The following is a 26,312-nucleotide window of genomic DNA, read 5'->3' as shown; positions in this document are numbered from 1 at the left end:
GGAAAACATACATATGTACAAGACACATGCTACATGACACTACACAAAAATAAGATGAATCTAAATATTTTGTTAATTGTTTACCCTAGCTTCAAGAGAAAAAAAAATTAATAGAATATATACAAAATTAAAAATTAATTAATTCACAAAATAAAATAAACTTTTCAGGCATATCAATTAATAACATACCAATGATTTAAAAAAAAAAGATTTTATAGCAAAACTACATTAAACAATTTCTAAAATCCTCTCTTATTAAGGTTTTCTTCTGTCTGGGGTTGTTCTGAATGCCATATGGGTTGAAGATGGGTCCTCCAGATTCCAGAAGAATAGTAAAACACCCGAGCAACAAGACTGGAGAAAGCCCATTATGAATATAGCTCAGACTAAGTGCAAAATTTGTGTGACTAGAATATTTGTCAATAGAACTAGGAAATGAAAGAGTCTTAGTTCTGCTAATCCAGTAACTCAGGAGATTGAGATTAATCCTAAGGAGGGTAATGAATATAATTTTAAGAACAGTGAGTCATGCTCTTGAAGACATTGGAATAGAGAGAGAGAAAGGTAAAAGATTAAGCCATTGTAAAATCTCACATGAATAATGATGTTTCATCTATTTTTAATTTTGTATATATTCTATTAAATTTTTTTTTCTCCTGAGGCTAGGGTAAATGATTAACAAAACATTTAGATTCATCTTACTTTTGTGTAGTGTCATGTGGTGTGTGTCTTGTACATATGTCTGTTTTCCTGATGATATATATATATATATATATATATATGTTAATATCATCGATCCACAGTGATTTAGGTCGGTGTCATGGTCATTTTTCCTCTCATGGAATCCTATCCAGTACTACTTTTGTCCATCCTTGATCTTGTCTTTGAGCAATATGCACAGCTCATTGCCACTTCAGATGTTTTGCTCTTCCTATGATTCCAGAGATTTTGGTTTGATTTCTTATCCATGTATCCATTTCCTTTTGTGGAATATATAGAATTGTCATTGTAAACTTAAACCAAAAATCCTTTGTGTGTAATAATTTTGTTGCAAAGCTGTTAAACCACATGTGTTATATGAAGTGTGACTTCATCGCATCCCGAAGGTTAGCATATGCAATGCTCAATATTTGTCTTCTCTTCCCTGGGTCCACCGCCATGTGAAGTCTTGCTGTCCATTGCCGGATCATCTTGCATCAGCACAGAAAGCCAATCGTGGAAAGCATTCATCAAACAGTTGAGGCTGTCATGTTGCAGAGCAACAGAAAAACAATATTGACGACAAGACAAAGAAAACCGCGGGAAATAAAGTACAGGCATACAGTCAGAAGAAGGAAAGATCATGAAGACAAAGGAATCAAGAAAGGACTGTAGTGAATGAAAGAAATATACAGGGTGTTCGGGATAAATTTGACATATTTATAATTAATTATATTTTTCCGTAAGTTACATGTATTAACACACACTTCTCTTCATTTAAAAGTTTGGACCCTTCTTCATTCATATACAAGATGTCAGAAAGGATGGATAGCTGGAACCCACCTGAATCATGGAAGAGAATAACTTGTATCATGATGATTCGTGCCCGCCATCAAAATAAGGATATTACGACTGCTGCCCAATGCTCCCTGAATACAGTAAAAATAATCAGGCATGAACTAGAGACTTGCAATGGTGACTACGAGGATGTAGCAAGAAGAAAGATCCCTAGCAGACGATCTGATTGCGTTCGTACAGCAGAATTCCTCGCAAATCTGCAGGAACAGGTGTTGAAGAACCCTGGCATTGGAATTCGGGCTTTGTTCGTGGAGTTGCTAACTGTAGTCAAGCCCTGGATAACAAGGGTAGCCAATGGTAGGCCGTATGTATGGCAGCAGGATTCGGCCCCTTGCCACACCTCTGGGAAAAGTCAAAAATGGTTGTCTGAAAATTTCTACGACTTCACCAGTCCAAATGTTTGGCCTCCAAACTCCCCAGACCTTAACCCCATGGATTATTTTGTATGGGGCGCAGTTGAAAAAGACACCAATCGCACTTCCAGTAATACAAAAGCCCAGTTAATGGATAAAATTAAAACAGTTTTTGCGGCCCTTCCCAGGGAGACTGTAGCATCAGCTTGTTCGAGGTTCCGAAGCAGAATTGAAGCTGTGATCGATGCTAATGGTGGTTATTTTGAGTAAATCTTGTTGATAGTATTGTAATTAACTCTGCCTGTAATGTTTTTTTGTCAATTCATTAAATTTAATAGATACAAAGAAGATTTTCTTTTTCCTTACGAAACTGTCAAATTTATCCCGAACACCCTGTATGTGGTGTGATTCATCATAAGTACAAGGAGAGATTTGTAAGTACTTCCAGACAAATCATTCATTTTAGAAATTATGGACTTTACAACCGTGTTATAAATAACTATTTTAATTTCCTGACATTTTGACCTTCATATTAAGGTCATCATCTATAGTATATACAAATATACAAGGACAAGCTGAGTTGCATTTCACACAGTAAGTTAAAAAAAAACAATGATTTAATCACCAGTTATTCTACTGGCATGACCTCTAGTGAAAAAAATAAACAGATAAAATTAATTATTTAGAAACTACATCAAAGCTAAATTCTATTTAAGATAACATGAGAGAAACATTCTTTAATATAGATAGTTTTCTTACTCAGAAGGACACAGTAATAATAATATACTATTTTTAACATGACAATAGTTATTTAGATTTAGGATTCTGGATTACCTACAGTCCTGTTTATAGTTAACTCTTAAGGAGAAAGGTTCCGTGGGTAGAATATGTGACTTCCATATGCTTGGGATTTTTAGGACATCATTATTGTTCAGATTGGGGTGGTTAATGAGAATCACACAGGCTTCCTTAATTTTGCATTCATATCATGTTTTGGTGTAATGTAAACAACAGGTGTTTTTCCAGTTAATTCTATGTAAGGTGTTCAAGGGCATGATCAGAAAGGCCAGTTTCACCATAGTTATTATATTTAACGTATTGTTTATGTTCCTTTTGTCTGATGGGAATTGTGCGTCATGTTTCCCCTATATATAGTAGATTACGAGTCCGTACAGTTAGCCTAGTGGCTGTGCGCTTCTCAACTATATGCCTGGGGAAGGAGTGTCCTATGTTCGATTCCCGTTTGTGACATTGAGGAGCTGAAGGATCTTCCTCAGCCATAGCCAAGTTATCCAGTCTTGGACGTGGACAGTAGGGTTTTTTCTCCAGTTTATCCTGGGGTTTTTCATCCCGCAAACCAGCCTTGAGAACTCAAGACTACGGACATAGGATACACCAGGGCTGACCACCTTATCCTGTGAACGGCTTGAGGTCAGATGATTAATAAACCCTCAACACTGCAAGGTAAAAGAGGGTATAAAGAAGATGAGATGAGATTCGTAGGTTACAGATGCAATAAATATGGTATACTCCAGGGTGGGCCAGCGGAGGGAATGGGTCTTTGGATGAGTTGAGTAAGCTTTTTAATTTTGCAGGAGGTTTAAAGTGGCTTTGAGGTTGTATTTCTGTAGTATTCTGCTTATTTTATCTGATGCCCCTTTAATGTAAGGAATGATTATAGTTTTATTGTAGTCTGGTTTATCTTTTTTGTTTATTGACGTCTTGTAGAGAATTTTGTTAATAGTATTTTGGCTGTAACCATTTTTTTAGAAAACTATTGCTGATAACTTTAATTCATCTTTCAGCGCTTTTTCATTGGAACAGATCTTCAAAGCCCTGTTTCGTAGAATATTAATGGCACCTAGTTTTTGTGTTGGGTGGTGGTAGGAGTTCATATATATATATTGGCCAGTATGTGTCAATTTCCAGTAAATAGTGAAGGAAAGACTGCCAAAAGGAAGATTTGTGACAAGCATAGCTAGAAACATAAGTGTGTTCGGTTTTTCAATCTCAATTGTGAACTGTATGCATTTGTGTTGTTTGTTTAGGTAGCTAAGGAAAGTGTCTAGTGTCTGGTGGCCATGGGGGGGACAGATTGTGAAAACATCATCAACATATCTAAGCCAGACTTTGGGTTTTAAAGGAGGGGGTAATGGCGAGCCCATGGCTGTGCTTTCTTTTTGTAGGTAGAAAGCATTTTGCCATACAAAATAACCAGAACGTAATACATGTGCAAAGAGCACCATGATATCTGGAGGGAATTTGTTCTGTAAAAGAAGGATTGTGTCATTAATTGGGATATTCGTAAAGAGGGCAGAGACATCAAAACTGACTAATAAATAATCTTTTTCTAATGTAATATCTTTTATTATATTTATGAAGTGTTGTGTGTTTCTGCTATAGGAGGGGGAATGACCTATCAACTCCTTGAGTGTTGCCGCTAATTTCTTGGGTAGGTGATAATTTGGGATGTCTATGCCTTCGACCATCAGCCGGAGTGGTGTGTTTTGTTTGTGTATCTTTGGTAGACTATAAATTCTCACTACGAGAATTTACATAACCTAACCTAAACCAGACTACAATAAAATTATAACCATTCCTTACATTAAAAGGACATCAGATAAAATAAAAAGAATATTACAGAAATACAACCTCAAAGCCACCTTTAAACCTCCTACAAAATTAAAAAGCTTACTCAACTCATCCAAAAACCCACTCCCTCCGCTGGCCCACCCTGGAGTATACCATATTTATTGCACCTGTAATCTACCATATATTGGGGAAACAGGACGCACAATTCCTATCAGACAAAAGGAACATAAACGACACATTAAATATAATAACTATGGTAAAGCTGGCCTTTCTGATCATGCCCTGAACACTTTACATAGAATTGACTAGAAAAGCACCAGTTGTTTACATCACTATTTTAGCTGTTTTACAAAGCTATTTTAGATCTAAATGAGATATCCAAAGATTATGGTATGATAATATCAACAGAAAAATCAAAAACTATGGCCTTTAAAGGACAAGATCCAGCAAGAACTAAAATAGTAATAGATAACAAGATCTTAGAACAGGTGAATTCATTTAACTACCTAGGATGTACGATCACATATGAAAAAGATATAAATGTAAAAATCGCAAAATATTTAAAAATAACAGGTGTAATTAACTCTGTATTTAAACCAAACCTAGTTCAAAAACAAACCAGACTAAAAGTATACAATACATTAGCCCTACCAGTCTTAATGTATGGAAGCGAAATCTGGACAATAAAACAAAAAGACAAAGATTAACAACAGCAGAAATGAAGTTTATGAGAAAAACTGCAAAGTATACCCTATTTGATCACAAAAGAAATGAAGAAATTATGAAAGAATTAAACCAAGAACCAGTAATAGAAAAAATTAAAAAATATAAACATAAATGGATGGAACATGTTCAAAGAATGAAAACAGAAAGATTACCAAAACAAGCCTTAAAATACAAGCCATTAGGAAAAAGAAAACCAGGACGTCCTCTTAAACAATTCAACAAAGACTTCTAAGACCGTAACAGGCCATGCTAGGCCTAAATCCTTGATATGCATGATGATGATGATGTTTACATTACACCAAACCACAGTATGAATGCAAATTTAAGGAAGCCTGTGTGATTCTTATCAACCACCCCAATCTGAACAATAATGATGGTCTAAAAATCCCAACCATATGGGGAAGGTACATATTCTGCCCATGGAAACTTTCTCCCTAAGAGTTGACTATAAACAAGACTGCAGATAATCCAGAATCCTAAATCTAATATAACTATTGTCATGTTAAAAATAGGACATCATTGTTAATGTAAGAAAACTATCTATATGAAAAAATGTTTCTCTTATGTTATCTTAAATAGAATTTAGCTTTGATGTAGTTTCTAAATAATTAATTAATTTTTAATTTTATCTTTTTTTTTTTTTTTTTTTCACTTGAGGTCATGCTAGTAGAATAACTGGTAATCAAATCATTGTTTCTTTAGCTTACTGTGTGAAACGTAACTCAGCTTGTCCTTGTATATTTGTATATACTCCAGATGATGACCTTAATATGAAGGTCAAAACGTCGGAAATTAAAAATAGTTATTTATAACATTTATTTCTAATTTCTTAATTTCTAAAACGAATGCTGATCACCGTGCAATACTAAAAGAAAGGATCCAGACAAATCATACTCTGTGTTTGTTCTGCATGTAATTATATTAGTGTAAATATTATCAATGTAAATGAATAAGTACCAATTCTAAGAGAAAGTGTATTATTATATGTAGTAATTGTAAGTTATTGTTAATTGAGCACACGCTTGGCAAGGCTTATGTGTAATAGATAAGAGTGACTATACTCTTTTTCAGGTTATTTTGGAAGTAGTGGAATAAGCTACATTACCGGCTTTTCTTACCATTCATACTTATAGGCTTACACATAAAATAGTTCCTTAAATTTTTTACATGATCACATTGTATGGTACTTTGTATATAATTATTTTACTACCTCCTTACTTGCCGATGCTAGAATTATATGTTTCATACCATTTAAATTGTTACAGGGAAGTTATTTTGGGAAAATGCAGTTATCTATCACGTGGTCTCTGATGACCACCAACTTTACCCTAAACGTTGCAGAGATGACTGGTGGTGTTAGCTCTTGTATTCCCACTTGCAGTAGTCCTAAATTAGTAATGCATCCTAAAGGCAAAGCTCTGAAAAGTGCATCATACTAAATGTTTGGTCTGGTTTACGGACAAGAAATCCCGATGAAACAGTGGGCAATATTGTGAAGCAAACCGTGGAGCTGACAGGTGTAAGCGAGACGGCAGTATACCGCATGAAGAAGCACCTGACCACGATGTGACAACTGTGTATGTAGGGAAGAAGAGGCCTAGCGCCGCAGGACTACTCAACGCTTGGTAAAATACGACAACTTTACGCTGTCAGCAATTCATCAGAAAGTGAATGATTTCTTCCAAAAGAATGAAATTCCTATGATATATAAGGTAATGACTGCTGTACACAATGATCTCCCTCACATTTCATTAACAATAACTTACCAGTTGTTAAAGGACCTTGGTTTTGTTTATGCAATCAACAGCTTACTCCAAAGGGAAGATATAATTTTATGGTGTCTCCAGTATTTGTGTTCTATCAGGAAATATCCTCATGAGGGATGGAAGATTTATTATACAGACGAAACCTGGGTGAATGCTGGTCGCAGCTGCACTAAAGTTCTCCAGGACACAACAGTGTAAAGTGCTTGTCAAGCATTTTTGTTGGGCTTAATGACAGGCCCAAAAGTGCCGAGTGGAAAGAATCTCATATAATCATAATGCACACTAGCAGTGAAGACAGATTTCTACTAGGGGGCCCCTTGAAATTTTACGAGCGTAGAAATCACAAGGCGATTATCATAAGGAAATGGATGGAAAACACTATGAACATTGTTTCATGAACATGTTTTTGCCAGACATTGAGCCTAACAGCGTTATTGTAATGGACAATGCACCTTACCATTCTGTCCAACTGGAAAATGTGCCATCTCAGGGTACATGCAAAAAGGAATTTCAGAAGTGGCTGAAGGGAAAAGGAATCGATTGTACTTCTGATATGGTGAAACACAGAGCTATTAAACTTGGTGGCAAATGTCAAGAGTCAGTTTCAAAAATACTGCATTTCACAGTATTGGCGAACAGAAAGGACACACAGTTATTAGTCATCTAACATGCCATTGTGAACTGAACCTCATAGAACTCATCTGGGTACAAATTAAGCATCAGTTAAAAATACGACTTTCAAAATTTCAGATGTTTAAAGACTGTTCATGGAAGGATTTCAAAAAATTACTGAGTGCATATGGAAAAGTTGCATAACCCATGTTATTGAAGAAGAAGAAAAATTCTGGTCCCTTGATGGAATTATTATTAGTAGTAGTATTACGAGCAACTCCAAGGAGTTCTTAGACTCATCGAGGGAGGCCCTAAACATCCTGTCCAGAACAACAATTCAGCATCCACACAGTATCTATCATACTTCGCCTTGAACTAATTCATAGTTATGGCACCCACAACAGACATTGGCAGCTTCAAGCAAAAAACCTAGTTTTAACACCCTTGCTAACCACACTCTTGCCCAGTTTCCATGGATGGCCCTAGTTCTCCCATCATCAGACCTGTTCTGAAAAATTTCCTCTGAATTAATCTTGTAAAAACTCTTCAGTAATTTGAATGTCTAAATCATATCATCCCTTATCCACCTATTAACCAGTTTCTGTAACCCACAAATTTTCAACCTGTTCTTATAAGGTTCATTCCATAGATCTGCTGCCATATTGGTCACTTGCCTCTGGATCCTCCCCACCTCCTCCTCCTCATCACTAAGAAACAGTGCTGCCCAGATCTGTGTACAGTAGTTAAGATGAGGTCTTATTAAGGCTCAATAAAGAGGAACAGTAGCCTGCTTGTCAAAGTATTCTTCAGTAACCAAGTGATCTGATGAGCTGTTTTAGCCACTTTTGCTATATATCCCTAAACTTTAACTCCCTATTCACTAACACTCCCAAGTCTCTTCACATCGTCCATTTCCTGGAGTACAGTTCCACCAATGTGGTATACAGCTGGTAATCTTTTCACCCCAAAATGCATAACCTTACACTTTGCCGCATTAAACTGACATCCATTTTCCTTTGCTCAGTCTGCCAATGTATCCAAATCATCCTGAAAAATTTTGTCATCATCTGTATTAACTATTGCTCTACCCAACTTTGCATCATTGGCAAATAACTGAACAGTTCCTCTCAGATCCTTTCCTATATCGTTAGTGAACAAATTAAACAGTAAGAGTACAAGAACAGAATCCTGCGGCACACCACTAGTCACAGGCCTTCTTTTGAACTCTACTCCTGAATAAACTACTCTCTGATATCTCTCCATCAACCACCCTGCTATCCATCCCCATCTGCCACAGTTTACTGATTTGAATTCCATGTGGTATCCTATCAAAGGCCTTAGCTAGGTCCAGCAGTATCTCTGTAAACCCATTACCCTTATCCAGTTCAGCCGTCACTGTGTTATACAACATGGGCAAGGTACAGAGGCATGATCTACCCTTCACAAAACCATGCTATCCCCCATACAGTATCCCATTATCATTTATCCATTCCTGTATTTTTCTCTTGACTAATTTCTCCAAAACCTTGACAATGACTCCTGATATGCTGATCGGTCAGTAATTTGCAACACAGTCTTGGAGCCTCCTTTATGCAATGGAACTATTTTCCCCTCCTTCCACCCCCTCGGGACTAACCCAGACCTGAGACTCAAATTAAACAAAATGGTCAAGGGCACTGACAATTCTTTTGCCGCTTCACGTAAGATCCCGAGCTGGTATACCATCCAATCCCACAGATGTATTCACATTAAGTTTTTGTAATATACTATTCACCTCTATTTTATTCACCTCAATTCCTGTATAAGCTATTGGTTTCTTCATTCCTGCAATATCACCACCTGGATGATATACTCTTGCAAAGTGCTCACTCAGTAATTCTACTATTTCAACTGATTCAGTTACCTCACTTCCATTGGCATTCCTTAAAATCATTCTGCTGTGTGCATTTTTTCTTTTGCTTGCAGCATATCGATAAAACTGTTTGGGATTCTCTTTAGCTTGCATTGCTAATTTCCTTTCATAATCTGCTTTTACTTTTCTTATCACACTAGTCACCCTTCTGGGCTGTGCTTTATATTTTTCGTGTGCCTGCAGGTCACCTTTCTCCTTAAATCCCCTCCACAGTTGTTTCTTTCTTTGCAGCTCAAGCTTAATGGTGGTATTCATCCATTTTATCCCCCACTTGATTTACTATCCAGACTCTAGGTATGCAGTTAGCCATTACCTCCTGCAAATGCTCTTTAACCACTTCCCATAATAGTTGAGGTAGTGGAAAACGTGTGTTTCATGGTAGATGAAAGCTCTGAATCTTTATTTTAGTGAAGATGTACAATCTGATGATACTACCCACAGTCTGAGTGGTGTTGAGGGGCTTCCTCTTTAAATTAATGAAGGGATAAGAGTGTTTACGTATACATTATTGTAATAAAATGTCATTTTCAGAAATGTGTGTTGTGACGAGTGAAGTTCATTTCGTAATATAAACAATCACTGCTTATATTAAGCCAGTCTATAATAAACTATATGACATCTACTTTGTTACAGGCTATCAGTGAATTCCAGAAAATCCAAAGGCACACACTCGTATAGAGTCATCTTGGCCGTGCAATTTCATATTAGCAATCATAATGTTATATGTTGAATGGTGATTTGGGTAATGATGGCTTTTCTACGCATGTGCTTAGTTACAAATGTGACATGCTTCACTGTTCCCATAGTAACACTGAACTAATATCCTGCTACCTTCGGACGTGTTATATGATGAGTTTAAGCCACAACTGAGATAAAGTATACATAAGAGTTAGCATGGAATAATATCTACTTTGTCATTGTTCGTATTTCTTATCAAACTCGCATTCAATAAGTAGTTTAACTAGTGCAGTCGTAAAACAAATAAATTCGTTAAACTACAGAGTGTGAAGAAGAAACATTTTACAATGCTGAAGTCAACATAAGATTAGATAAAGCAGAATATTTTACACTTGTGCTTGAATGAAGCTGATTTGCAAGCTCACCTGCCATGGTGTGTCAATTACAGTTTTACTGTTATAACAAAAAATCTGTTTCGTGTTCCTTGATAGAGTGAGGGTAACCTCTTAGCAAACTTCTGGATGTTTCAATTGGTTTGAAGCACTGCCCAGAGCCTGGATGCAATGCTATGTGAGATTCCAAACCCTCTGGCAATATGAGTAATTCTGCAGCCTTCTTCAAACTTTCTAATAATTCTTCCCTGTGTGAAATTATTTAGATCAGTTAACTAAATACTAAAGGAATTGACAGCATACACTAGAAATATAAATTAAATCAACTTTAATATATACTTTCCGATATTTTGGCAACGTCACGTTGCCATCTTCATGGGAACTTAAGATAAAGACACATGCATGCAAGTATTACATAACAGCAAATGAGAAACAAAGCGAGGAAGCTACTGTTTTCCTAAAGTCCTGATGGTGGCTCTGGTGGGCTATATTAGGTGTTCTTGGCTTTTAGGCGGAAGTTCTGATATATATGTTTCCCAAATTTGGGGTAATCTCATGCATCCAAATTTGTTGAGGTTTGGCATGTTCCTAAGGGCTGATTCCCTGAATAGTCTTTCATATTTGAACTTGCTGCGGTGTATTATTGTGGCTTTCTTCCACCTTATTCTGTGGCGAGTATCCAGAGCATGGTCTACAAGTCCAGAGTGGCTGTACTGGTGAAATCGGATGTAGTCCTTGTGTTCTGAGATTCTGATATTTGCTGTCCTGCCTGTTTGGCCAAAGTAAGACAATTTACAGCTCCAAGGGACCTGGTATACACCAGGTAGGTCCCTTTTGCTCATGAAGCTACTACTTCCCCCCCCCCCATTCCCCCCGATTGTTTCAGCAGCCCCAAAGTGGGAGCAGCAGCAGCCCAGCAAAAGGGACTATTAAATTGAAGCTTTAAGAGGGCAGCAAAAGCATATAGGACAAAAATTAGGTGCTGAAAAAAAATTCTTCATCATCAAAAATTTTGATGATATATCTGTTGTATAATGTAAGTAAAGGTCGTAATGGTTGCTTTATTTTCCAAGGAAACGTAGAAAATGCAAGTTACAGCCCAATGTTGAAGTCCGACAACAGGTCTTAACAAGCAAAGTGTTGGCGGGCTCGCACTTTCAAGTGATTGGAATTTTACAAGTCCAGTACACATCTGCAGGAACATGTGCATGTTATGATTTGTTCACTGTATAATACTATAAATACGTGATATATATGAAATCAATTTTACATTGTTTCTGAGTTGAACAAAAAATTGATAAAATGGCCTAGGATGTTGAAGACTCATTATGTGAGTATTTAAAAAGAAGCCAGCTCTCTATACAACTTGATGAGTCTACTTTACCAGAAAATGAAGCCTTACATTTACCATATATACGATACATAAAAGAAGAAAAATTTTCCAAGAATTATTTGCTAAAAATTTGCTGACACTAAAGGAGAATCAATATTTCATTCATTGGAAGAGTTTTTTTAAAGAAAAACCCCTCTGAATAATATCTTGTCAGTTGCTACTGATGGTGCTCCAGCAATGGTAGACTGCTATTGCAGTTTTATTGCATATTTCAAAGAAGCAGTGCCAAATGTATTCACCGTATGCTGTGTGATTCATCGTCACCATTTAGTTGCCAAATATCTGAGTGATCACCTACACAGGCGATACTGTAATTGCAGCAGTCAAAAAAACCAAAAGTCATTCATTGGATTACAGATTATTTGGACAACTTTGTATTGAAAACGATGAAGAATTCAATTGCTTCCATACAGAAGTTCATTGGCTATCAAAGGGTAGCTGTTTGAATAGATTTTATAAACTCTTTGACTCAGTGCTGCAGTTTTCAGAAATTAGAGATGATTCTTTATGAGCAACTTGATTAATTTCAAAAGTGACATAGCTTATTTGACTGACTTGTTTAACAATTTAATAAAACAAATCTACGGCTCCAAGGAGATGAGCTGAATTTAATAAAAACAAAAGCTGTTATTTCTGCATTTGTGTCAAAACTTGTCCTTTACATGAAACTTAGGATGAAGAGAATCCAGCCAGTTTCCAAATTTATCAACAGTGGAAAAATGTGATGAAGACATGCTCAGCTGTTGTTAGCACTTGGAGGCTCTCCATTGTGATTTCAACTAACGATTTAAGGATATTCTTGAAATGAAAATACCCGATTGGGATCTTTACAATTACAAGAAGAACTGATAGAAGTAACAACAAATGAGGAATTGAATTTAAAATTCAAAAATGGGTACCAACAGTTCCTGTTGCAAAAGCAGATGCCCATACTTTATCCTAGATTGTGGGCTGTAGTAAAAAAAAAATTTAATTGCATTTCCATCATCATATTTAGTGGAACAGAATCACAAATCTTTTAACTAAAAAAAGAAACTGATTGCAAATAGCTGATCATGGTGATTTAAGAATGCTGCTGACAAATATAGAGCTAAATATCAATAAATTGGTAGCAGCACAGGCTCATCCTTTTCATTAGGACTGTTTTTAATGTTACTGATCATTATTTACTATTTTATGTGCAATTTATATTTGTTTTCTTAATTTTAATTGTGTTATTAAATTTTCAGCTGCAACTTGTCCTATGTTTACATGCAGTTTATGTTTCTTTTGTTGATTTCAATAAATAGTTTTAAAATTTCAGTTCCAAGATGTCTTATTTCCAAACTTCAGAAATCTCTACTGATGCATAATAAAACGTAAATATGTTTCTGCATCTATTGTTTGTTCACTTAAAACTCGAGAGGTGGCAGGGTGGGGTGGGTGCTGAGTAAATTTTTTTTTTTTTGGAAACAGTGGGCGATAAGCCAAATAAGTTTGCAAAACACTGATCTAGATGGACATCAGTGTACATGACAAATATAGTTATTATTTTCATATTAATTAATACAAAATTATTAATTATGTATGTTTATATTAAAAGTTTATTGTAAAACAAACTGAGCATATCCACTATTATCATGTGGATATGCTCAGCAGCTGAAGAGTATACAGTATGGCCTAAAAAGGCAAAGGGATTACCATAGTAAACATTTTCTGTTGTGCATCATAAAATGTCAATGAACTGAATTCAAGCAACCCAAAATGTTCATCAGCAATGATTCTGTATTTGTAAAATGTTTGTAAAACTAGAACAGTGCATTCGTAAAATGAATTGGAATCAGTTGATTAATTTGTGCAATATTTTAAACTGCTCGTATCTTAATAGTTTGTCATTAGAGGCTACCATTAATCTCCAAAACAGAGGCCATTCCTGATATGGAGCAGATGCTTATAAGTTTGCTTGTACTTAAAATGAAACTTTTTCCTTAAATAGTATTGTTGGTACAAAGATGGTAAAAAATGAGTAATTCAAAAATTATTGATTTATTCTCATTTATTATTAATGAACTCATTATGTGAAGCTCAGGAGACTACTTGCAGGTGTGGCATGGAATGGAGTTATGGTGAAAATGAGATCAGTACTGCTTAGGTGATATTCAAGAACTATCTAGTAGAAGCAATGTCTAAATGTATTCCAAGGGTCAGAAGGTTAAATGAGGTAAGCGTGAAATGAATGAAGAGATTAAGTATGCAATACAGAGGAAAAACACATTATGGAGGCAATGTAAAATGAGTGGTAATAATCAATTTCATAAGGATTAAAGAACAGGATAGGAAGGTGACTCATTAAGGTTAGCAAAAGTTCAGTATGGGCAACAGTTAGCAAATGAAGCCCAAAATATCCTAGGGAGTTCTTTCGACATGTAGCCAGTAAAAAAAAATTATGAGAGAATGACATTCATTAGAGAAAATGGTTTAACAACAACTCCTGCTGAGGATATAGTTCAGATATTTAATGAGAAGCTCATAAAGGTCTTTCATTCTTGTAAAAGTCATTGAGAATTTGAGTGCAGTGGATGATGAGGAAAGACTAACTGTAAGTGAGCAAGAGGTATATAAGTAATTGAGCAAACTTGATGTTAATAATACTGTGTTACTTGATGTGTCACCACATATTTTTTTGAAGGAAGCTAGGGAATTGACATCTTCCTTGACATTTGTTTAATGAGTCTTATGCTGGGTCAAGTTCTAAAGAAGTGGAAGGAAGGTAAGATTGTGCCACTTCATAAGGGAGGTGACAGAACTCCAGCAACAAATTATAGGCCTGTCTGTATATCAATTGTGGCTAAAGTGTTAGAGATGCTGGTGGGAACCAGGATCCAGAATTGGATCTTGATTCTCACCAGTGGCATTATCTCTAATGTACGGATTGACAACAGTGGTATTATCTCTGATGTACGGCATCAATTTGCTGAAGAGAGATCTCGTTTTAGTGATTTACTACTTTATTACAATAAGATGATGGCTTCATTGGAAAAAGGAGATGGATTCACAGTAGTTTACTTAGATTTTGCAAAGACTTATGATACGTTACTGCATGATAAGTTAATAGTCAAACTAAAGCAGATAGGATTGGATATTAGACTAGTGCATTGGATTGGAAATTGGTTGCCTGATAGATATCAATAAGTTGTGAATGGGGAAGCAATATCCCACAAGAGGAATGTCACTAGTGGTGTACATTAGAGGTCTGTTTTAGGATCATTGCTGTTTAACCTCTATGTTAATGATATTGGGAAGATTTGAATGGGGATATACAGCTGTTGAAAGTTTATTTTCTGCTTGGATAGACTATAATAAATTTAGTTTAATCCTTTATCCAAGTGTTAGCAAATAAAGTTTGCACCTGAAGTATTTTCAGGACTGAGGCAACTCGTAGCAAAGGTGGAGCAAGCTCTCATCACTCCTGTCTCAGTATCTCCCATAATGCAAAGCACATCTCCTTGTGGATATATATAATGCTATGCATTAAGGGAAGAGCCACTACCCAGACCAATTTCGACCTTTATTGAGGTCTCATCAGTGGGAGGCAGACCCAGGTGGTGATACTAAAGCAGAAGCAATGGAGAGGTCATATTTACCTATATGAGTTGCCAAAAGATGTACCACCTTATAATTAAATTACTCTGGATTTAGAGAAAGATGTTGGAAGTTTTTTATTTTCCACTTGGTTAGATTATAATAAATTTAGTTTAATCCTTTAATTAAGATTTGCAGATGATGAAAGTTGGGACAAACTATGAGGAGTAGATATATTGTATCCTTACAGGAAGACTTGAATAGACTGTAAGTGAATGGGAGCAGGAATGCAGTTCAATGTTGCAAAATGTAAGGTTTTAAAATTTGGAAAACAAAGATGGAATGTAGAATTTACTCTTGGTGGGAATATATTGTTAGTGGTGAAGAAAATAATAGATCTTAGGGTGATGGTGGATAAGGATCTAAAATTTAGAGGACACATTCCCAAATTTGTGAGGACAACAACACAACAAATTCTGTCAATGATGCAGAAGACACTGACTTGTAGAAGTAAAAAGATTCTGGTTCCATTGTATTAGGCCACAGATTGGACTACTGCACACAAATTTAGTCATCTGGTTTTAAAAAGGACAAAGAGATTTTGAAAAAGTCTCTAGAGGCAATTGACTGAGATAGTTTCTGATCTCTAGAATGTTGAATATGACAAAAGGTCAAGAAGATGCAATTTATAGAGTCTGATGGATAGGAGGAGGAGGAGTTATATGATAGAGACACATAGGTTGGCAAGGGGTTGCTTTTGGATTAACATTGAAGAAGTTTTTCATAAAATTGTGGGAGATTGGGGGAGAAGAAGAAGAGGTCATCCTTGGAAGCTGTATAAGTTCTGAATGATTGGAATGCATTACCCAAGAGCTTGGTGTACACAGAGCTCATCACACCTTGCCTTAGCAACATTCAAATTCTCTGCAGATAGGCATTATATTATAATATTATAATATTAATAGGTATTATTAAAATATTATTATTATTATTATTGTCCTAAGACACCATAGAGTCAAAGACTCATCTAGAAGGTCCCTTTGTCATTAATAATAATAATATTTTAAGAATACCTATTTTCTGAAATATTTTACTGGGATATTGCTCCCCAGAAAATTACAATCTTAAACGTAGCTTAAATTGTATATATTATGTTGTTGCTAATTATATAGCATTTAACCCGTTTCATTTATTTTTTAATATTTCAGAGGCCGTGCAAATTATGCATCCAACATAGAATTGTTGAATGAAACTATTGGTGGTAAGTTTTACCTGTTCTGTAATTCATTAACAGAAATGTGATAATAGTAAACTATTTCTTTTAAATTATAGTTAAGAGTATTTAACATGGATCTTTTTAGATGAATGTTATAAAATGTGTTTATCAGGAGAGGCTGGAGCTAAATGTCAGTTTGAGGAGAGAGAGATCTGATCCGGTCTCTTGATTTATGTATTACTGAGTTTAAGGAAGGTAAGCTAAGCTTTAATCAGGTAAGATAAAAGACTGCATTTTGGTATGCATTGAAGGTTACTAGGTTATCCTCATTTCATTAAAAGAATCTATAGAGATATAGATTCTTTTATTGGCATTTGGACCCCGAAAGTGAGGTCTTAAACATTGCAATCTGGTGGACAGTAACTGCAGTTTATCTTCAGGTACCTCTTTTCCACTATTATCAGAAACCATTGGGTATCTGATAATGATGATGAAGAAGACTCTGAAATGAACTATAAACAAGTACCTGATCACATATCCAACTGCCAGGATTCAATCTACCTCAACACCTCTGCAGTCAGCTAAACAGATTTAAGATTGGACAACACTGCTGTGCAGACTCTGCATCATATCACTGATGATTGCCCTCATACACTCCTTTTCTTAGAGACTTTTGGAACTTGCATTCGCCCAAACAGTACCAATGACTGGTTAACCAAACTGTCAGTCTATATATAGTATTTCTCCATACACTGAATAAATAAATAAATAAATGTTTAAAGTATTGCTTAGATTATCTTGAAGTTTTGGGATTTTATTTCATTTGGTTTATTTACTTGGATAGAATATTTTAAAATTGTACTTATCAGTAATTCCCTCTGACCAGATAGAATTTAATGAAATTTGGCATTCAGGATTTACTTTTGAAGAATCCATATTTAAATTTTTGGTTTCTGCTGGATCATAATTCAAACTGATTATAATAATTTTGCATTGGCTGGATGTAATTTAATGAAGATTTATATTTGGGATTGCTATTAAATGTTGCTGTCATTTCAGTTTTAGTTTCTGTCTGATTATTTGTAATCATCATCATCAAATTCCTGCCATGTACCCTCAAGGGGGTGTACAGGATATGATAGTATTACATGAAAAATTTACATCAATACTAACTTCCTATCTACAATTTTCCTCCAAATCAGTCTGTTAAATGTCAAGATGCCAACATTATCAAATTTTATATTTCTATCGTCTAAGGCACTTTGTACCATATCAATCCACCTATATCTTGGTCTTCCTCTGAGTCGTTTTCCTGCCAACCTGGCAGAGAACACTTGTTTTGCTAATCTTTCCTCTCCCATTCTGTTTAAGTGACCATACCACCTGAGATTAGCTCTGCTAACGCATTCGTGGATGCTGACAATGTCAAGTTCTTTCCTAATATCCTTGTTTTTAATATGATATTGCCATTGATGCCATTTGTTTGTGCCCCTAATATTTCTCAGGACTCTCATATCTGCAGTCTCTAGTTTTTGATCAAGAGTTTTACTTCTGACCCAGCTCTCAGCTTCATAAGTTAAAACTGGTTTGAAACTGTCTTGTATACAGCTAATTTAGTGTTCTGACTATTTTCTCTCATATTCTGTATGAATTTATTCAATTGACTTCCTACCATACCAGCTTTGTTGATTCTGCTGTCTGTTTCCATATTTAATTTACCATCTTCACTAAAAATCGTGCCTAAGTAGTTGAAATGTTTTACTTGTTCCACAGGTTTTCTATTCACAATGCAGTTGACATTTTAAATGCTTCTGCCAATTTTCATTGTCTTTGTCTTGTTATTGCTGACCCTCATACCATATCTATTACAACAGCTACTCAATTTAGTCAGGGAATCTTGCAGACTCATAGCGGATTTATTTAGAGGTATAGCATCATCCACATAAAGCAAAGTACTGACATTATTTGTAATGAGAAATTTAACCAAAAATTAAGATTGAGGGAATTTGGTCCTCATTCTGCTTTAACTAATTTTGTAAGGAGTTCTTGAAATACACAGGTGAGGTTTTGCAGCAGATTGGATAATGGAGATAGAACTTGAAGTCATCCCCCGTGAGCTATCTATGGTTGTGGATGTTATTCATGTTCCTTTCGTTGTCGTGTGGTGAGTGTATGAAATCTGCTACCATTGGATGTTGTGAATTGCATCTTCAGTGAATGTATTCAGTGAGACATTACAAGAGGTATTATAGGGATTTATGTATCAATTGTCTAAATGGATCCTCTCGTGATGAGTCCTTGGAGGATCATTCATAATAATAATAATAATAATGAAATTATCTCTGTAGTACATAAATGAAAGGGCATTTAAACCACGTTCTACTTTTTGACCTACTTATTTGGATTCTTAAAAAATCGTAATCATTCCATAGAAATCTTTAAATAGTGTAAATTTGTCAAAAATATTAATATAGTTCTCATGAAAATGACTGTTTGCCAAAAATTTCCAAACTATATTCAATGCAAGTGGGACACATCAAATGGCGCAGCCGGTAGAGACAGACGGGCATTCATATTGCGACGCTAGAGGTAAAATTCTTGGACCGTCGCAAGATGCACTACTGCGAAAGCATTTGCCATGAATGTTTTCATTAATCAAGAACGAAAGTTAGAGGTTCAAAGGTGATCAGATACTGCCCTAGTTCTAACCATAAATGATGCCAACCAGCGATCCGCCACGCCAGAATAATGGTGCATGGAATAATGGAATAGGACCTCAGTTCTATTTTGTTGGTTTTTGGAACACGAGGTAATGATTAAGAGAGACTCAGGGATAGCAATGTGCCATTTGTTGTGTCCCACTTCCTTTAAATCTTACGTTTTATGAGTTTCCTTAAAGTCTTGCCTATGTGTGTGGCACGTGGTATCTCTGGGTCACAAAGGAATAGCCCGAGGGTCGAGCCAAAACCTATGTGGCGGACTCTTCGTTACCAGCTTCTCGTTAAGTCTTAAGAAAATTTATTTATTTCAGCTGCACCACTTAGGACCTTTAGATTAATTAGAATGTTAATCAAGAAGTTGGCAAAAAGTAAACAAAGATAACACAAGATATGCAATCGTAACCATGAATTATTTTATATAAATCTCCCGCTCAGATTCGTAACTAGTTTTTACAAGTGGTGCATCGAAATCCATAAAGAAACAAAATTGGTTAAAGAATAGCAAGGTTTATTAAGCATAATATACATACTGCTAATAATACAAGTAAAAAGGTTCCATTCAAAGTCTAGCTAAGGCGTAAATCATATCTGATAACTCTTATACCTTCTACAGACAACTCTATCAAATTTCAATCAATCTAAGTTACTCTATACAAAACATATTTCTTACACTATGATCTTAGTCTTTACAATCTCAGTTAACCTTTTCTCTATAGATCAAATCCTGTTAAGCACTCTTAATTACACATAATATTCGGATTCATACAGTGCCTGTCCTTTCGTAATCGTCTACAACAAAAACAAACAAGTCATCCTGTCTCATACAGCCTCTTTTAGTTGCTATCCCTGAGTCTCTTGTCATTAAAGTTTTACACACTATTAATTTCTGGATTCACACACATAACAAAGAATAAATTGTCTACTTATCTATACTCCTTTGTTCCTCTTTTTCCAATCGTCGTTAATTGAATGCAATCATCTCCTTGATCTCTATTTTCACAGCATTCCGGACACATACCTTCCTTGACGTTCCATGCAGCATAGCCTGCTACTGTATCTCGGGATTAGATTTCCCACTGAAAACCGTCTGATCGCATGCCAGTGATGGGCCATGGACCCAGAGCTCCGATCAACCACATGGTGAAACTAAGAAAACAAAAACCAGAAGGGGGGGGGGGTTCTAACCCTTTTATACTTCCTCCCTAACAGCTATCACCGTAACTTTGGCTGGTCACATGGCACGTAGAATTTGTCGTCACGTGTGTCTGACCTCATATTGTCCGATTGTCACTCGCCACTTCTAATCACGTTCTGTGAGCACAGGACCGCTTGGGGCAACTGTCTGCTTTGCCCCCGAACTTCGGGCTTATGTTTACCCAGATTATGTTAGTCTGGTTCCTGCATGTATTTTCAAAATAAAGGTTAATTCGTACTAAAGATAATGTCGACCTTAATTCAGTATTAAATTATACACATAATATTTGCACATTTTTCCTACATATTCTTTTCTTTTATACCAAGTAAATAACATCTCATTACTTTACAATTCTTTCTTTTCTTATTAATGTATTCAAAACTACTCATACCTAGATATCAAGCATATTTTTAGGTTTCTTATTGGGTGTTTGCTCTGTTAGACAATGATAAGATGAATTTTATATTCTAACTTATCAGGGTATAACAAAAGCAAAGCAGAAGTGGGATGAGTCAAGAGTGGAAGAGGACAGAGAGGAGTACAGAGAGAAAAAGCGAGAAGCCAAGAGAGTTGTTGCACAGGCAAAGACCATGGCATATCAAGACCTTTATGATCAATTAGAAACAAAGGAAGGAGAGAGAAAGATTTATCGATTGGCAAAATGTAGAAATAAAGCATCAAAGGACATTGTACATGTGAGGCAGATCAAAGACTTCGGAGGAAGGGTGTTAAGGAGGGATATGGATATAAGAAACAGATGGAGAATATACTTTGAAGAGCTTTTGAATGAAGAAAATGCAAGGACTCACAGAGAAGATGGGGAGCCTTATCAGGGGATGGCGCAGAACATTAGTAGAGTGGAAGTGAAGGAAGCCATAAAGAGGATGAATAATGGAAAATCGGTGGGCCCTGACAGGATCCCAGTGGAGACATGGAAGGCACTGGGGGAAGAGGGAATTGACCTGCTGTGGGACCTGTTAATAAAAGTTTGTCAACAGGTAACTATACCTGAGGAATGGAGGGAAAGTACTCTTGTCCCCATCTACAAGAGTAAAAGGAATGCACAAGACTGCAAGAACTACAGAGGAATAAAGTTGATGTCCCACACAATGAAAATCCTAGAGAGGGTTCTTGATGGAAGACTGAGGTGGAGATTGCAAAGGAGCAATTTGGCTTCGTGCCTGGTCAATCGACAACAGATGCTATCTTAGTGTTACAACAGATGATGGAAAAGTTTTGAGAGAAGTAACTTGTGCTACATCTGGTATTTATTGATCTGGAAAAAGCGTATTATAGAGTGCCAAGGCAAGAAGTCTGGAGGTGTCTGAGGGAGAAGGTACCAGAGAAATATGTCAGGTTGGTGCATGAGATGTACAGAAATGTGAAGACAAGAGTTTGAACCTACCTAGGAGAGACAAAGTTTTTCAGTGACAGTTGCAGGTGACACCTTAGTCACCTGCTTAACTAATGTAACCTGTTATTTTCAGTATATAGGAAACTCACTCACATAGGCATATATATTCCCAATCCACCCCCACCCCAATAGTATGGTGTCATAAAAACACTAATCCTGAGAGCCTATAACCTTTGTTCCAGGGAGACCTCTCTTGCAGCAGAACTCAGTCATATACAACATTTTTTAATCTAATGGCGACAGTTCCATCAGTATCCAAAAAAATAATCTTTCTCCAGTCTGTGACCTTCTATTCAAAAAGATTTTAGCAATGCTAGCACCATGCCCTCTGCGTGAGGCACATCAGAAAAAATGTCCAGAATCTTAAAGAAACACAGTCTTTGCACTACTTTAAAACTAGCTATCGTTATCTGCTCCATTAAGAAACTCCCTGCTCTCTCAGTTCCAGGTGTATATAGAGTTCATTGTTTCTACAATTTGGCTGACTATGGAGAAATAGGAAGATTAGCTACCCTTTGCCTGGAAGACCATAAAGAATAAATCTGCGATCATGACTATGATCAATCTGGCCGGCCTTGCAGACGATGCTTTGGATACAGCTTACAGAAGCAGGAAAAAGACCATCATGACAGTAAATTTAAGAGAGAAAGACTGTTTTTAGAATCTTCTGCTGCTCTTAGAAATCACCCTAATTTGAATAAATATGGTTGCACAAATCTTCCCAAAATTTGAGAAACCCAGTTTACATGAGAGGTGTCCATAGAGAGTGCCCCCATCTAGTTAGGACTCTAGTCTTTTGTCCGTGTGTTTCACTTAGTTTAGTGCTGCCTTTCTGTGTGTTACAAGTCTTAGATTGTACTTCCTGATTATGTCTGTAACTGAGATGAAATATTGGAAGAATTAAATACTATTTTTAATACTTTTCTAGTGCTTTTTCAGTCTTTTAACATGAGTTTTTTCCCCCAGCACTTAAGCATTAACACATGTCCAACTTCATCTTCTGATATTAAGTCCAGTCTGACATGATTGGTATCTACCTACATAGTGATTGAATGAGAATGGACTGGAAACTTGAGACTTCATAGGCCAAATCGTATTCTGTACAGGCTTAAACCTCATATGGATATTTGATGATACAAGTCTCTCATTCTCATGAGATAACCAGAACAAATAGCAAAAAGTCAGCTATTAAAACAACCTCCATACTTAGTGGAATTTAAGGTAGGTACTATCAGCATAAGACATGATGGTCATTTCCTTGAAAGGCAGGCAATTTTGGTTACAATATGGGCAGATTTCGAAAAAGGAAAATTGTACAGCATGCTTTTTATTTGTGTCTTATTTAACATCCTCTATTTAACATCTATAGACAGGCCTACTGACATAAAATAATTCCTTTTGGAGACATAAACAGCAGATCAGGAAATCAGTATCTGACATATAGAAATATTTCGTGAAAATTTGAGACAAAGCTTATAGAAAATACCTGTCAGAATTTAAGACATGGACTGTTTGTAATGCAATGTTAAAGCATGAATACGTATATAAATGAACAATGGAGAGAACATACAAAGTTAAGAAAGCTTATCGATTATGTTATTATTGTTATTGTGGTAACTGGGCTAGTTCAGGATACTAGAATATACTACTAACTAATATTTAAGGAATTGACAGCGTATACTGGAAATATAGATTAAATAAACTTTAATATACACTTTCCGATATTTCGGCGAACGTTACGTTGCCATCTTCTTGGGAACTTACTAAAAGGACACGTGCACACAAGTACTAATACAACAAATGAGACTGAGGCTAGGACGCTAGCGTTTTCCTAAAGTCCTGATGGTGCCCCCTGGCAGGCTATATTGGTAGTTCTTGGCCTTTGGGCTGAAGTTCTTTTGATAAAAGTTTCCCAAATTTGGGGCAGTTTCATGCATCCAAATTTGTTGAGGTTTGGCATGTTCCTAAGGGCCGAGGCTGATTCCATGAATAGTCTTTCATACTTGAACTTGCTGCGGTGTATTACTGTGGCTTTCTTCCATCTTATTCTGTGGCGAGTATCCAGAGCGTGGTCTGCAAGCCCAGAGTGGCTGTACTGGTGAAATCGGATGTAATCCTTGTGTTCTGAGATTCTGATATTTGCTGTCCTGCCTGTTTGGCCAAAGTAGGACAGTTTACAGCTGCAAGGGACCTGGTATACACCAGGTAGGTCTAGGGGAAGTGGTTGGTCTTTGGTGGAGCGGATAAGGGATGCCAGTTTTCTATGTGGTCTGTAACAAGTGGTCAAGTCATGTTTTTTTAAGATTTTATTGATTTTTTCTGAGGTGCCTCTGATGTAGGGAATAGTGATGGATTTAGAGTAATCTTTTTTGTGAGGGGGAGGGGGTGGTGGGTTGTGGATAATTGGGTTAAGTATTTTTTGGAGGGGGTAGCCGTTGGCTGAGAAAGTGTCACGGATGTGATTTAGTTCAGAGGTTAGGGCTTGATCATTAGAACATTTGCCCTGTTGAATAATGTTTTAATAACTCCATATTGTTGTGAGGGGGGGGGGGATTGTTGGTGAATGTATCTGCCTGTATGGGTGGGTTTTCTATAAACTGAGAAAACCAAGGTTCCATCAGGTTGGCGGGTGACTAGTGTGTCTAGGAAGGGGAGGTTATTGTTTTCCTCTTTTTCCAGGGTGAATTTGATTCTAGGGTGTTGGTTGTTCAAATGTGTTAGGAAGGAGAGGAGTGAATCCGGGCCATGTGGCCAAATAGCGAAAACATCATCAACATAGCGAAGCCATATGGTAGGTTTTTGTGGGGCTGAGTTTAAGGCTTTCTCTTCAAACATCTCCATGAAAAAGTTGGCCAAGGGTGGGGAAAGTGGTGAACCCATGGCTGTCCCCTCTATCTGTTTGTAGAATTTTTCCTGCCAAACGAAATAGCCCGAGTTCATTGTAAACTGAAATAGGGCTGAGATATCGGGAGGAAATTTAGCTTGGATTAACTCTAAGGTTTCTTTGAGAGGGACATTCGTGAATAGGGAGGAGACATCAAAACTGACCATTATGTCATTGTGTTGGAGTGTAAGGTTTTCTATACTGTGATAAAAGTTTCCCAAATTTGGGGCAGTTTCATGCATCCAAATTTGTTGAGGTTTGGCATGTTCCTAAGGGCCGAGGCTGATTCCATGAATAGTCTTTCATACTTGAACTTGCTGCGGTGTATTACTGTGGCTTTCTTCCATCTTATTCTGTGGCGAGTATCCAGAGCGTGGTCTGCAAGCCCAGAGTGGCTGTACTGGTGAAATCGGATGTAATCCTGTTCTGAGATTCTGATATTTGCTGTCCTGCCTGTTTGGCCAAAGTAGGACAGTTTACAGCTGCAAGGGTTCGCCGAAATATCGGAAAGTGTATATTAAAGTTTATTTAATCTATATTTCCAGTATACGCTGTCAATTCCTTAAATATTAGTTAATATGTCTAACCAGCGTATAAGCCTCTCAACAAGAATAGAATATACTACTGATTTGAAATAAGGAGCACCAATACTTATTTTATTTTTCTCCTCAAAACTAAGTACCACATAGGATAGAAAAATATCTATGAAACTATGAAGAATCAATAAAATTAGTTTAATCCTTTATCCAAGTGTGAGCAAACAAAGTTTGCGCCTGAAGTATCTTCAGGACTAGGGTAAGGTAAGGTGATACCACACCAGGGCAACTCGTTGCAAAGGTGGAGAAAGCTACCAACACTCCTATCTCAGTATCTCCTATAATGCAAAACACATCTCCTTGCGGATATGTCTAATGTTATGCATTAAGGGAAGGGCCACTACCCAGACTAGTTTCGACCTTTATTGAGGTCTCTTCAGTGGGAGCCAGGCCCTAGTGGAAATACCAGGCAGAAGCATTCGCAGGTCATCTCTACCTATAGGAGTTGCCAAATGGTGTGCCACCCTTTTTTAATAAATTACTCTGGATTTAGAGAAGGTTGTTGAAAGTTTATTTTTCACTTGGTTAGAGTATAATAAAATTAGTTTAATCCTTTATCCAAGTGTGAGCAAACAAAGTTTGCGCCTGAAGAATCAAAGTGAAGGAAACTTTTATGGGAAATTCATTAGCAAAATGTTGATTATTCAGCTATGGAGATATGTGGTGAAGTTGACTACAAGGATAGAAAATATATATCACCAGACTCAAGGAACAAAAATATTTTTGAAAGAGAAAACATCATAAT

The 26,312-nt window shown here is 36.5% G+C and overlaps 1 protein-coding gene across 1 annotated transcript in view; it reads left to right on the top strand.

The window, feature by feature from the left end:
• LOC150099417 (NPC intracellular cholesterol transporter 1-like) overlaps positions 1-26,312 on the top strand; it is a 477,548-nt gene that overhangs the window by 324,822 nt on the left and 126,414 nt on the right. The window contains exon 19 of the mRNA XM_090404409.1: positions 16,751-16,803. Coding sequence (XP_090260535.1) covers positions 16,751-16,803 — 53 coding nt within the window. The remainder of the gene's footprint in view (positions 1-16,750; positions 16,804-26,312) is intronic.

Source organism: Typopeltis vanoorti, chromosome 14 (genome assembly GCF_054136105.1).
Source record: "Typopeltis vanoorti isolate ZY-2024b chromosome 14, IOZ_Tvanoo_1.0, whole genome shotgun sequence".
NCBI classification, from domain to species: domain Eukaryota; kingdom Metazoa; phylum Arthropoda; class Arachnida; order Uropygi; family Thelyphonidae; genus Typopeltis; species Typopeltis vanoorti.
The sequence above is the reverse complement of the archived record's forward strand: the minus strand, read 5'-3'. Positions and strand labels throughout refer to the sequence as shown.